The sequence below is a fragment of the Manduca sexta genome, chromosome 20 (assembly GCF_014839805.1).
Source record: "Manduca sexta isolate Smith_Timp_Sample1 chromosome 20, JHU_Msex_v1.0, whole genome shotgun sequence".
NCBI lineage: Eukaryota > Metazoa > Arthropoda > Insecta > Lepidoptera > Sphingidae > Manduca > Manduca sexta.
In genome coordinates, this window is record NC_051134.1 from 12,853,572 (window position 1) to 12,868,703 (window position 15,132).

Here is a 15,132-nt window from a genome sequence, read left to right on the forward strand (position 1 = left end):
GGTATATACCTAACCCTTAGTTCGTTGGCCGAACATAGGGGCTAACTTTCGTGAATGAAAACCTCCACCGCGGGTTACCTTTGCCGCACCATTAACTCTTATAACAGTATGTCGGCCTGTGTGTTCTATACTCTATGATATAAGTATGTTCGACATTAAAAAAGGCATACGGAAAGGAACTCAAATCTAGGGCTACCACTTTTGTTATTTCACAATGATTATTTTCAGTAAGAAATATGTAAGTACATGGTAATCTTATAAGTAATTTATAACTATAATTTTATATAGAAAGAAAATTATTTATTTAAATGATTTTTTAATATAATTTGTCCAGGTAAATCGAAGTATTATATGTAGAAGATCGGCGGGTTTGGTGTAACCTATATTTATTTATACGTGAAAACAAATATTTCTACCCTACTTAAGCACACTGCGCGCACGGAGGTGTGTAAATTTGACATGATTAAAGTTCATACAGGAGTATAGAAAAAAAAAATTATAAATAATATGTGTGACAAATATATTTAATACGTTTGAATTTCGTTCACTGGACAATCACGATTAGTACGTACAGTTTTTGTCAACGTACATCACATTCTCAAGACTTTGTTTTGGTAGTTAGTATTAGTTAATAAATCAATATAAAAATATCAAAGAATGTACTCAAGTATATTATAAATAATCTTTGTACTTAATAACCGCAAAGCACCCAATGAAGTGAAATTGTAAATTAAGCTGCCGTTAGCTTCGTTGAGCGTGAAACCAAGATTTTCTAAACTAAAAATCTTTTAGTAAAAAGCCAGACATCTTTTTAGTTTCCTTCGGAGTTCGCTCTTAAAGAAGTTAATTACACTAATTGAAAGTTCGAACTTTAAACTTAGGTAAGTAGTTTACTTTATCACCGCGGTGTAAGTTTTGTTCTAGTTTGACACCGTTCGTGTGAAATTTATTGTTGACACAGACCAGTCTGGAGATCATGGGACCACATTGAATGTTTCAGGGAGCGCAATCATACTCCATATATCGACGGGTGAAAAGCTAATTAACTTAGGCTAATTAATTTAAGTCAATTAACCTTGTATTTATTATGAGCTATGTATGAATATTCATACATATTTAAAATCAGTCTTTTATTCTATGTTTTTTAAACTAGCTAACATTTTTCGAAAAAATGTTGCTTAAGTCAATTAGCCTTTTTAACTGTTGATATGATGTAATTCAAAGTTCGGTTGGTTTTTCCTATAATTCACATAAAAATATGAAAAAAGAAGTAAATAATTGTAATTAATAGATTGATGGGTTTTGCATTATGAGTGCCTTGAATAAGATGTTCAAACACAAAATTTAGAAAAATAACGAAATAAGAAACCAAAACACGCTTATCGCGTTCCGTAAAAAAGTACCCTTTTTAAAGCATTTAAACTTCTATCATTAACCTTTCCTCCACTCCAACAATATGTTTGAATTAATTAAATTTTCCGACAAGTCAGACATGTGGCAGACAGTTAACCGAATACTTGCACACACTCATCTAAAGCTTGTAAAAATGGCGCAACGAACCGAGAAATAAATTACAAAATGTACCTCTGGATAATATATTTTTTTTGATTGCTTTGAATGACGGGACGAGCTTGCCTTTCGCCTGATGGTAAGCGATACGACCGATAAATAGTAGAAACACCATCCAACACCTTGAATTACAAAGTATTGTTTGATATTCCACTGCTCTCGTCATCCTAAGACATGGGATGTTAAGTCTTATGTCTAGTAGTGATATGCCACATAGTCCGTTAAAAGCACACTGATTCGAATAAATACATATTTACACGTCCATACACGCTTCGAGGGATTTAAGCGTTATCGACAACGAGTAGATTCCTGCATCATGGCATGTAAAAATGTATCGATGTCCCATGTAAAAAACATATATGTTATATGGGTCTCTCGTTTGTTAAAATCAGTCTGGGTAGGTTTTTCTATACGACAAGGCAAAGGACCCTTTTTCGCCTGATAGTAAAAGAGGATCCAGATAGTGTCGAATGCCATATGGATCGTCAATAAACATAATTATGCCGGCCTGATCTGAGTATATCTGTGATCCCGGAACGCGAAAATAACGTGGTTCAGCTTTTACAGCTTGTACGGACCACCGTACAAGTTTGTAATCCTACCAGTACCATCAGTTCCACCGTTATGTCTCTCTGCCGCCAAACGTCTTGCCAGAACTGTTATGTTCCTATTTGAAGGACATTATAATCATTTTAATTACTGTCTAACTCTCAAAATAAATGTACGTAACGAAATTGTCTTATATACATACGAAATAGTAATTTTTTGTTGTCTCACTTGACTTTTTTTGTTATCTTAATACATTAACTCTCTCAAATATTTACTACTATATAAACCTGAAGAACTTGTCTGTTTGTTTGAACCCACTAAACTTAGACACTACTAAACCAATTTTTTTTTTTCATTAATAAGTAGCTATATTACTCCTGAGTGCTATATGATATTTTTATCCCATTCATGGAGTCACAAGCAAATAATATACGAGTATACTATGAATACATCAAGACAAACAGAAAAAGATGAGACAAATAAAAATCGTTATATTTTCCTAAAAACTATTAATTTTCTTTTTATACATTTAATTTAAGAAAAGTCACGCAGTGCTTTAATAATGATCATTAGATGGTGTTGTTACTGCTTAGGCAGTTGTGTTGCTCACCATGAGGCGAGCGGGTTGCTGCGTCATTCATTTGTTAAAAAAATAATGGTTTCACTTTGAGGGGCTGTACATGGAATCCACGTTCGTCGTGCAATTGACAGTTGTTATTGGACGTCGATCAAAATGTGCGAAACAGTATGCGGTGGAACGATTAAAATAAAACTGGAACCCAACTAGTTTTAGGTTTTTAAAATTGTAACATATTCAAATCCATGACGTGTTACTCAATTGCTTTTACGATATTTTTTTTTTATTATTTGATTACGGCATATATTAAATTTCATTATTGATTATATGTTTCTATTAAGGATAGATATAAACCTCCTATCCTTACCGTAGCCTTGTGTTGAGTGTCCTATCCTTTGGAGATCTAATAAAGATCGAGTATGTTGAAATACTCACTCAAAGTATATGCAACTGGGAATCAAACCAACTTCGCAAACATTAAACTCGACATCACAACCGAGAGGTGGTTTATTAAGCCTAAGATTGGATTATTTGAAATAAAGAAAGAATGTCTCATCCGCTATTTTGCGATTTAATTAAAATATTCAACCGCTGTAACCAACAGAAAAATTTACTAAAAAGTAGTAAAAGCTAGTATGTTTTATATAGCATACCCTTTTTACCTAAATTAAAAACGGTAAAGCAAAATTTCTTAACGTGTTTGTTTATATATTATCTATAGTTATATGTCTAGATATTGTTTTTGGCTCTGTGAATAGTAATGATACAAAAAATGATACAAAATACATAAGTATTATTAATATTCCTAATATAAATAGATTTAAGACACGCCTTTGCTTACATAAATCTTTTCCAGGATAAAAATTCTAAAGTACATTTTTCTAGCATAAAAAATGGCTCAAATATTTATGTAGGTCGTTGTGTACGGGTGACAAAATTCCAAACATCTTTGCAATATTTCGCATTAATTTTTATATGAAAGTGCAAAACCCTTTGTAAAAAGAGTATTGAATTAAACATCGTAGCTTTTACAGGTTATAAAATTAGCTGCAGATTTGAGACGACGTACATAAACTGATTACTTTAATTGATTAGATGTATCTCATATAAATTAAAAGTAAAAAACAAATCAAATCAAATCAAAATCAATTTATTTTACAAAGTAAACAAAACGACTGATTTGAGTAATCATTTCGAAATACGTGAACTTTATAGGAACGAATCCGGTATGGATCGATATATTCATTAGTTCACGTCACTAAAATACAAATAGCGAGGTAGTTGTTCGTCTGTACGCGGCTTGCCGCATGCCGCATGCCGAATGGATGTATAGAGAAGATAAAATCATGGGCGGGCAATATAAATACAAAGATAGTCCCGCTCCTCACACATTTTCAATTTCTGAAAGATCGACAGTAGCACTCATTTCACGACATTGTAAGATGAAGCAACATGAGATTAAAAAGGGTTAAAATATGTAGAAATAATTCCTGTTATATTTATTTATGTAGGATTATACACATTTTATAATTTACGCCAATGAATACTATGTAATAACTCCCAAAATATAGGGTTATACACTTGGTTCGGTTGATGTTCTCTTACTACAGACCTCTACCTACGTAGAAAGTTTACATAAAGTGGGGTCTACACCCCACTTTATGTAAACTTCCTTTCATTTTTAAGATCTCATAAATGGAGCCACCTATTGGATCCAAAATAATTCTCCAATCTTTCAAATACTAATGAAATGTGTATGAAAAATGTTTTCTTAGAAATATGTCATCGAAACTAATATTTCCTCCTTTTCCCCTTGATTTTCTTAAAATATTTTTCTTTAAAAATTTACTACTAATTATTTTCTATGATTATAATCAGGAACAACTCAATTCAAACATTTGATGACGCAAACACCCTTAACATATTTTGTAAGAACAATAAATCAAAACGGAATTTTATTGCAAACCTTTCCATGAAGAGAGCACATGGCGTAAGATTTGAAATATGAATTAATATAACGATACCCTTTCCGCTCCACTAGTCTTTGCACAGTTTTCATTTTTCTTTTTAAATTTATCGTCTCTGTTCTTAGAATATCTTCTGCAGTCTCGACAACATAAAGTTTTGAGGAAGTATTTTTTAAACCAAAACATTTTTTATTGTACGATCAAGCACAAAGTGGCTAAACAAAATTAAAACTTTAAATCTCCTATACTTATAAAAATATAAATAAATATAATATGTTATGTATAAATTGAGACATTTTCTATCTTTATGTGAAGCAAAGTATGCTTTCTATTTTATTTTAGTAGAGGAAAAAAAATGGTAGGAACACAAAAATTTACATATACAAAAGTATACGATTGCGGTATATAACTTTTTCAGCTGCCCATGTGGGAGAAAGTACGAGATATAGTTAAATTAAGACGGAATCACTAAACATGGAATACACTTAGGGTGTTTTACAAAATTCAATTAAGTCTCAAAAAATTTATAGTTATTAGAATAAAAGACGCGATAAATATTTCATATCAAATAATCTTTTATAAGAACATAAATGACCTCAGTGAAAAAAAATATAAGATTGGTAAAACATTACATATTATTACCAAAGCGTTCATCTTCACTACATAGTATACAACAAAGTCGCTTTCTCTGTCCCCATGTGTGCTTAAATCTTTAAAACTACGCAACGGATTTTGATGCGGTTTTTTTTAATAGATAGAGTGATTCAAGAGGAAGGTTTATATGTATAATAATAACATCCATTAAGTACTTAAATAGTCAGCATTGCACCCGTGCGAAGCCGGGGCGGGTCGCTAGTTTATATGTATCTTATCCTTGACTATTTCTCTTTGCGCCAGTACCTACTTACTTTTTGTAAATAAATATTAATATTACTATTTATAAAACATAAAACAAAACTTATATAAATTGTAAGTTAAATAACCAATGACTAAATATGAACAATTATAACATAAAAGAGACTTATATATAACTACCATAAATACTTATTACAATAATGCCTTTGTTAAAAATAAATTTCCTGAACCAGTACAACACGTCTGGTTGCGTCACCAACTCATCAGTCATACTGATGACGTGACAAATGGATCATCCCTCGCCCGTGTAGCGACTTGAATAGTCTTCAAATAGATTTGATAGACGGATATACCAGGCATTTAATTAACAAACACTATCCATAAATTCAAAGGGGAGTAATAACATAAAAAATATATTTATATATTAATATAAAATTGACAGTAATGATTATTAGGGACTAAATTTAGTATTGAAATTTAATGTTTTAGATATTAAGTACTAAATTTCTTTAAAACATTACCTATAAATATTACATCACTAAATTAGTAAAATTAGCACTTTTTAGGTTTTTGTATTATAATATTTTATAGTATGTAGCTACTGCTATACAAAAAATAAAATTAGGATTCTTTAAGTTTTATTGGACGTTCCGTATGCTGCAATGTGTCGCATAACAAAGTCGGACGTGACAGCCGCAATATCGACTTTATCGCTAGAAATAATTTTATCGTCCCATATGGATCAGCTAAACACAACTGTTTCATACAGCTTGACAGTGTCACGTGGTCAGTACTGCAAATGCAGCGTGCGTTAGAATTTTTTTTTCCATACTATAGCGCCATATTATACCGAGAAGAAGTACCATATTATAATAGACATACAAAACTAATGAACTGATGGACTCTTATCTTTTGTAATTAGTAGAAAAATAAAGTAATGTTGCAGTTCGAAATCTGTTATTATATTAACTTGGCACTGCATTTCGTTTTAAGACGTAACCCAAATAATTTTATGTTAATATGCATTATTTTATATTACCAAATTTACCAAGATTTCTATTAAATATTTTTGTATTACCAATAATTTCTTCCTGTTAAATTACTTATTCGTCAATAACTGTACAACTTTCTTAAGAACTTAGCGAGCACTGTCTCGATAGAATATACATCGCAGTAAAGTTAAACAACAAGTTTGAAGTTAAACTTGTTGTTTAACTTTACTTACTGACACCGTCTAATAAGCCAAAGTTTAATCGAATTCCACTCAAAACATGTTGCGCAACCTGTTAATTAAATTATGAAAGGCACGTATAGAAAGTCTTCACAAACAAATCGGTTCTAAAAGTTATATGAATGAACTGCTCTAAACAACTATAAAAAAACAATTGTATTTATTTTCTCTGTATCATGTACTGTAGTTTATACCTTAAACTGATATTGAAAAAGCAACACCAGAGTTTTTTACCCTTTCTTGTCTGGTGAGAGCTGCTTTCCGAACTGGTTATAAAGATAATATTAATAATAATAATAATAATCGGCAACACTAATCGTCAACTGCCAAAAAATTTCATTCTCTATGAAAATATTTATAATTATTATATTTATACAGTTTTATTTGTTTATTTTCGGCACAATATTTTATTAATAATAGTAAATAAGTTTTCTGACAATTATATATATTATCACATACTATAAATCATAAAAGAAAACATTGTGGATAAAATGACAATGTCAAAATTATTGTGTATTCAGTATTGTGTTTTAAAAACATCGTGGGATGACGACAAATAAAGCCGGAAGAAACAAAACATGCGCACGACTAAGATCACCCAGCTCGTCGAGCTCCGCGTCGTGGGCGTCAGCTTCGGAAGTACTCGAAATGACGCCGGATATCGACGTGTTGAGCCAGCGCGACGAGCTGCAGTCGTCCTCGCTGCCACCAAGACCTGTGCGACGAAGAGAACGACAACCCCCTCCAGTGGTGGGCTTGGGACCTGCGGGGCCTTGTGCTACGACTACGGTCTCCGCTACCGGTGGAATAGTGCGCCGCATGAAATGGACTCAAAAAATGAATGAAAATGTCATGCGGGCCTATTTTGGGGCAACAAAGGGAGGAACCAATCTCACAGCGTACCGTGCTCAGATGCTGTCTCTGTTTCAGGCTTTGGAACCTACGGCCAACGTATCATCCCAACGTCTGTCGGATCAGGTGCGATACATCCAACGGCGCAAAGTGCTGACGGATGAAGCACTTGAGCGGCTGCGTACAGACTTGTGTGTTGTCCAAGAAACTATTACGCCTGTTATTGCCCAGCAAGCAGTAAACACGTCTATACCTGCTGCTGATGTTGAGCTGGAAGAAAACTTGGACAATATTGTAAGTTCCCATGATGAACAGCGATTGAGAGGGGCTTTGGAGGGTGCGATTTTGGAATTTAAATCGATGTCTCCGTCCTGTAGACCGCGAGTGCCGCGTTTGCCAACGCATAAAAAAAATTTGGCCCTGGTGGGAGCATTGGATTCTATATTGTCTCCATACATGGAATCCAGTCGGGACCTCGTTGATACACATTCGATTCTTTACTGCGCAGCCGTCGCGGCATGTCAAGTGGCTAATGTGAAATTTCCGATTGGAAATAGAACCACTCGAGATGTTGCGACGAAGCCTGCATGGCAACATAGGATCGAGAAACGTATCAACTCGGCCCGAACTCTCATTGCCAAGCTAATTGCCTTCCAGGGTGGTAATTCTAGACCAAGGATTATGCGTTTCGTGGTGCAGGCCTTTTCTGGGACCAACATAAATTCCCAGGATTATAGGCTTTGGATCACGGAACGCATAGACTTCTTTAAACAAAAAGTTTATGCGTGGGCGAACCGCATTCGTCGCTATAAGAAACGATGGGATCGATTCCAACAGAATCGTACTTTTCAAAGCGATCAAAAGAGGGTTTATAGGTGTTGGGAGAATTCTACACAAGGTGTGGCAGATGGGCAGTTACCTAGTGCTCGTGATATGCACAATTATTGGACGAATATATGGTCATCGCCCGTCTCCCACACTGAAGCCTCCTGGTTTGGTGTTGTAGATCGAGCTTGCGAGACAATACCGGCTATGGAAGCTATTTCAATTAGTCCAGTGGATGTCCTGGCCGCTATCCGTCCAACACAAAATTGGAAGGCTCCTGGACCGGATGGTTTGCACAATTTCTGGTTGAAATGGTTTCCCAGTTCGCATGCTCGTTTGGCAGCACAGTTCCAGAATGCGCTTGATGGTGGATCGCTTCCAACATTTATGACGACAGGTGTCACTCACCTGCTCTTTAAATCCGGTTGTACCACGGACCCAAAAATTATAGACCCATAACATGCCTTCCTACTATTTACAAACTCCTCACATCCATATTAAGATATAAAATTACAAATCATTTCACAACCAACAATATCCTTTTTCCCGGTCAAACAGGATGCAAGATTGGGTCACGTGGTACAAAGGAGCTCCTTCTCATTGACATGACCATTTGCCAGCAGGCTCGTCATAATAGGCGGAATTTATCGGCTGCCTGGATTGATTATAAGAAAGCCTATGATTCAGTGCCCCATACTTGGCTCTTGAGGGTGTTGAATTTGTATAAGGTTGGTACAAATTTATGCACCTTACTTGGGTCATGTATGGGACAATGGACCACTGTTCTCAGATATCCAGGTGGTGTGATTCCCGCTGAATGTGATGAGCCGATTAGGATCAAGCGGGGTATATTCCAGGGTGACAGTCTGAGTCCATTGTGGTTCTGCATGGCCCTGAATCCTCTCAGTACTCTCTTGTTGGATTCGGGGTTAGGATACCGTCTACGGAGAGGGAGTGAGCCTATATCTCACTTGCTTTACATGGATGATCTCAAGTTGTTTGCATCAAAACAAACCGAATTGATTGAGTTGTTAAAAATAACTGAAAAATTTAGCAACTCAATCAATATGGAGTTTGGTGTAGATAAATGTGCAGTTATTCATGTGAAGCGAGGAGAGGTTGTGGTCTCTGATGACATTATCTGAGACATCTCTGAGATTTGTCTCAGAGACTGTAAGACTTAAATCCCTTTCTGAGACTGAGACCTACAAATATCTGGGTATGCCTGAGGCATTGGGTATTGTTAGTGCAGACGTAAAACAATCGGTGAGGGAACGTTTCTTTGGCCGCCTGAGAAAAATACTCAACAGTTTTTTATCGGGTGGAAACAAGATTCGCGCCTTCAACGGTTGGGTTATGCCTGTACTCATGTACTCTTTTGGTGTACTCAGATGGACTCAGACCGAATTGGACGCCCTGGACAGAAAGGTCCGGACTCTACTGACTGCACATCGTATGCACCACCCACGTTCGTCAGTGATGAGATTGTACATCCCGCGGAAGTGTGGAGGCCGAGGTTTACTTAATGCTAAGGACTTGCATAATCGCGAGGTGTGCAATCTTAGGGATTATTTCCTTCACAGTGAAGTGGGCATGCATAGGGTTGTAGTTATGGTGGATAAAGGATTAACCCCGCTTTCCTTGGCGAAAGAGAACTGGCGAAGACCGCTGGTATTGGGTATAAGGGAGCGCAGGGAAATATGGAAGAGCAAAGAATTACACGGTCGGTTCTATCGGGCCCTTCATGGACCTGATGTGGACCAGCTTGCGTCCGTATCTTGGCTACGTTTTGGTAACCTCTTTGGGGAAACTGAGGGTTTTGTCTTTGCAATTATGGACGAAGTTATCAAAACGAACAATTATAGGAAATACATCCTGAAGGACGGTACGGTCGATATTTGTCGGGCATGCCATCGTCCTGGTGAATCAATCAGGCATGTAATTTCCGGTTGTTCGTATCTTGCTAACGGCGAGTACTTGCATAGACACAACCTTGTAGCCAAGATCATACACCAGCAAATTGCTCTTCGATATGGTCTTGTGTCTTCTGAAGTACCATATTACCAGTATATACCACAACCAGTTCTCGAAAATGATCATGCAACGTTGTATTGGGATCGATCTATTATCACAGACAGGACAATTGTTGCCAATAAGCCTGATATTGTGATAGTAGATCGATTGTCGCGCCGGGCAATACTTGTTGATGTCACCATTCCGCATGACGATAACCTTGTTAAGGCCGAAAAAGATAAATTGTCCAAATATTTAGACTTGGCACATGAGGTTACCGACATGTGGGATGTGGACTCTACAATTATTGTCCCGATTGTCGTTTCTGCGCATGGATTGATACCAAAGAGCCTCGATCAACATCTTCGCAAGCTCTCAATTGGCCGTTGGGTCGGAGGCCAGATGCAGAAGGCAGTATTGCTGGACACGGCGCGCATTGTGAGGAGATTCCTCACTTTGAATCCCTAACCGCCGGTGGCCTGGGTCTTGCGCTTCGCCATCGGAGGGTCATACATTTTTTATATTTTTATATGCATGTTTTATTTTTTAAATGTATATGTAAAAATGTAAAAAAAAAATACCTTTAAAATAAAGAGAATTAATATTATATAATAATAATATCAGCCCTGTATTATATACTTGCCCACTGCTGAGCACGGGCCTCCTCTACTACTGAGAGGGATTTTGCTTTAGTCCACCACGCTGGCCTAGTGCGGATTTGTAGACTTCACACACCTTCGAAATTCCTATAGAGAACTTCTCAGATGTGCCGGTTTCCTCACGATGTTTTCCTTCACCGTTAAAGCGAACGATAAATTCACTAAGAATACACACATGGTTTTTTAGAAAAGTCAGAGGTGTGTGCCCTTGGGATTTGAACCTGCGGACATTCGTCTTGGCAGTCCGTTCCACACCCAACTAGGCTATCGCCGGTTTTAAAGATAATATTGGCGGAATCTAAATAATGTACAACATTTTACAGGATCAAATAAATTATTTTATTTTATTTCATTTCAATGCCAAGAGATGACTATAAGTTGTTGAATGCATAAATGTATGAGGTCTAGACACAAAAAATGATAAGAAACTCCAAGAGCTATTACAATACCGATAATATTATACATGGTTGGAAGGTTGGATTTTCAATCAGTATTATTTTTTATTTTTATTAATATCTTACAAAATAGCTTTAATAGCTTCCCGCTCTTTGCAAAAGTTTTGCGACAATTTAATATTTTTCAACAATTGACTTTTTCACTTTGTACATTTTCTACAAAGGTAGAAACTAGTAGTAGAAGGTACATAACCACATGTAGCTACATGGAAAAGCGTTTTTAACGAGATGAGAGATAGACAAGACGAGCATTTACGTATAGATATCCGTATACGTGTAAATTTATATGTATACGTATGTAGTAAAATATTATGATATTGCTTGTACTTAGTAAACTACTATATGAATCGATTTTAAAATTAAACTATTTTTTTGATTTTTCTCCCTAGGGAGAAGATTAAAATATAAAAATCGCGATAAAGTCCGAATAATAGTATAATTTTAATGTAGAAAATTTGCGTAAACATAAGAAATCATTATACATAAATCGCTTTTTTGTATTAATATCAAATAAATACTTTAAAACCCAAAATCTCCATACTGATAAAGCATCTTCAAAAAATATCAAACGTTACTAACATAACTTTTCATCAAAAGATTTATTTATTAGTTACCTAGCAATGGAAATGTATTATTCAATGGAAGACGATAGAAATAAGGGTTTAAATTACTAGCACGCTTTTCTAAGAACCACTTGATCTCAGATCCCTTCGTATTCCTTATCAAACAATTCTTTGACTTTAAAGACACGAAACTAGTCCCGACGTCATATTTCAAAGAATCTGAATATACTAGAATCTTTCTCTGTTCTTGAATCGTACTTAATGAGGTTATAAAAATGAGTGAACTTAAAAAGGAGCTCCGAATTTATGTTTGAAGTGTTCCTTTATGGTTAAAATAATTTAGTTATTTTTATTTAGATCGTATTTTATTCATCGTTATTGGTGATTATTTGGGGTACTATGATATATTTTAGGAACAAATAAAATGGGACACGGAATACCAGGACTTTATAATAAATAAATGCTTTGTTCAAAATTATTCGCCGAATATGATACGAAATAATTGAAAAGTGGATAGATATTTGTTACATTCCAAATTCTCTTTCCGTGAAAATGACACAATAGTTTTGGGCATACATAAAATCTCAATCGATTTATTTTCTAAAGTACACCTTTATATTTATTTTGAGCACATGGTATTACACGAACTAATTACAAAACATACTTCCTTTTCTTTTAAATACTCAATATAATATGTAAGTAAAGAAGTTAACATGTCAAATTCTTTTATATCTCATAAAATTTAAACAGTTAACTAAGTAATATTAAAACTATCGAAAACTAATGAAGTGCTTGAGAGCGGGTCGTGCAGAATCGACTCTGTCCGATAATATAGTAATTTATTGGCCCATATTTCACCCAGTCTGGCCCCGATTGAACCCTTATGACGACCCGGAATGCAGGGTTCCCACCTCGACATGGTTTTATTGAACGTGTTATAGCAGTTATAATGAAAGGCATTTTATGTATAGAAAAGGTTATGAAAAGTATTGTGGTTTTTACACGTTTATTCCACATACTAACTCTCCTTTCCTAAGGCCTAATCCCTCTCAGTAGTAGAGGAGGCCTGTGCCCAACAGTGGGACAGTATATAATACAGGGCTGATATTATATTATATTATATTATATTATTTTTGAGGTTTTCCTCTGCTCGAGCTAAGCTCGGTATACTGAGCGCCCGCCCTGAGACCCTCAGGGAAAGGGTGGCCCAGTTTCCCTTTAAGTGAAAACGGAATCCCCTAGAACTTTACTTATTATTTTTGTTGTGTGGATGGATGCCTGTTTCTGGATGATGTGTATGTTTATTCCTGAGTCCAATTTATTGCAGTATTTGTGTAGGGATTTCGCAATTACCCCTGTGGCTCCTACAACTATGGGAATGATTTCTGTTGATGTGTTCCATAACCTGGCTATTTCGCGTTTCAGTGGATGGTATTTACTTAATTTTTCAATTTCTTTTGCTCCTATGTTATAATCTGATGGAACTGTGATATCTATAAGGTATGTTTTATTCTCTGTTTTGTTAATGTATATTATATCCGGCCTATTGTGTACTATGGTATTATCTGTTTGGACTGGTATCTCCCACATTAGTTTGGCGCTATCATTTTCTTTAACTTGTGGTTGCATCAAGTGTTCTTGCCACCACAGGTTTGACACCGGAAATTTATGTTTCTTACCTAGGGTCCAGTAAATATATTGTACTATATTGTTGTGTCGTTTAGTGTAGTAAGTGCCCGCTAATTTTTCACACCCGGAAACTATATGTTGTGTGGTCTCGTCTTTTACCGAACAAAGCCGGCATTTACCGTCGACTGCTCTTTTAATATGTCCCGCTCGTGTTGTTTAGTCATAACTGCTTGATCCTGAATTGCGAATATGGCTGACTCTAATGATGGAGATACGGGTTGTTTTTTAAGCCACCGGAAGGATTGTGCCCTATCTATATTTTCCTTTTCCAAAACGGATTTATAAAACTGTCCATGCAAAGATTTTAACTTGATTTTTTGTACTCTTATTTTAACTATTGCGTGTTTGATTTCTCTATCTGTATATTGTTGATTTTGTCTTAAACCTAACTCCTCTAGATAAATTTGATTTTCCTTTGTTATAGAATATTTGTCTTTATTTTTATCGTGTGCTAATATTGCTCTTAGTATATAATCCTTTTTGGTATCTAAATATGTATTGTATTTAATTATTTGTGTATGGTGTAATGTTTCTAAACTGGTTAAGCCCCTTCCTCCTTCATCTATTGGCAAGTACAATCTTTCTACGTCTGCTTTTTGTTGGTGTGCTTTATTCATTGCTAATAATTTCCTAGTTTTACGTCTATTTTCTTAAGATCTATTGTTTTATAGTTAATAATTCCAAAAGTATACAACAAAACCGGTACCGCATAGATGTTAATCGCTCTTAAAAGATTTCGCGCATTGAGATATGAAGCTGTTAGATGTTTTACTCTACGGAAATATTCTTTTTGTATTTGTTGCCTGATTTCTCCATGATCTATTTTTCCTGCCTCGTTAATCCCTAAATATTTATATTTTTCATTTATTTGTAAATGTCTAAATTCTTCTCCATTTAACAGAATATGTCCTTCCCCATGATGCTCATTTCTCCTTCCTGCTACCAAATGCAGTACATTGCATTTATTGAGTCCGAACTCCATCCCTATGTCTCTAGTAAATATTTCTGTGGTGTCTATCAGAACTTTTAGATTAGTTTTACTATTTGCATAAATCTTTATGTCGTCCATGTATAGTAGATGATTTATTGTGGTGTTATCTTTGAGTCGGTATCCTTTAAATTCATATTTGCTTAGAATTTGAGATAGAGGGTTAATGCCTAAACAGAATAAAAGGGGGGATAAAGAGTCGCCTTGGAATATTCCTCGACGAATGTATATGGGGTCGGTGGTTACACATGCGTTACCTCCGCGGGCTGTCATGATCACGTTCCACGTGGGCATGACAATCTGTAGAAAACTTCGGATAATAGGTGGGTATTTGTAGAGA

At 35.4% G+C, this 15,132-nt stretch overlaps 1 protein-coding gene across 1 annotated transcript; it reads left to right on the plus strand.

Annotated features, from left to right (window-relative positions):
• The first annotated feature begins 7,294 nt into the window (after positions 1–7,294).
• On the plus strand, positions 7,295–8,884 carry LOC119189955. Its single transcript, XM_037440793.1, has one exon. The coding sequence runs from the start codon at positions 7,295–7,297 to the stop codon at positions 8,882–8,884; it is 1,590 nt and encodes a 529-aa protein (XP_037296690.1).
• The last annotated feature ends 6,248 nt before the right edge of the window (positions 8,885–15,132 follow it).

Coding starts and splice junctions, on each gene's coding strand:
- LOC119189955 (XM_037440793.1), top strand. CDS start 7,295: ATGACGACAAATAAAGCCGGAAGAAACAAAACATGCGCACGACTAAGA.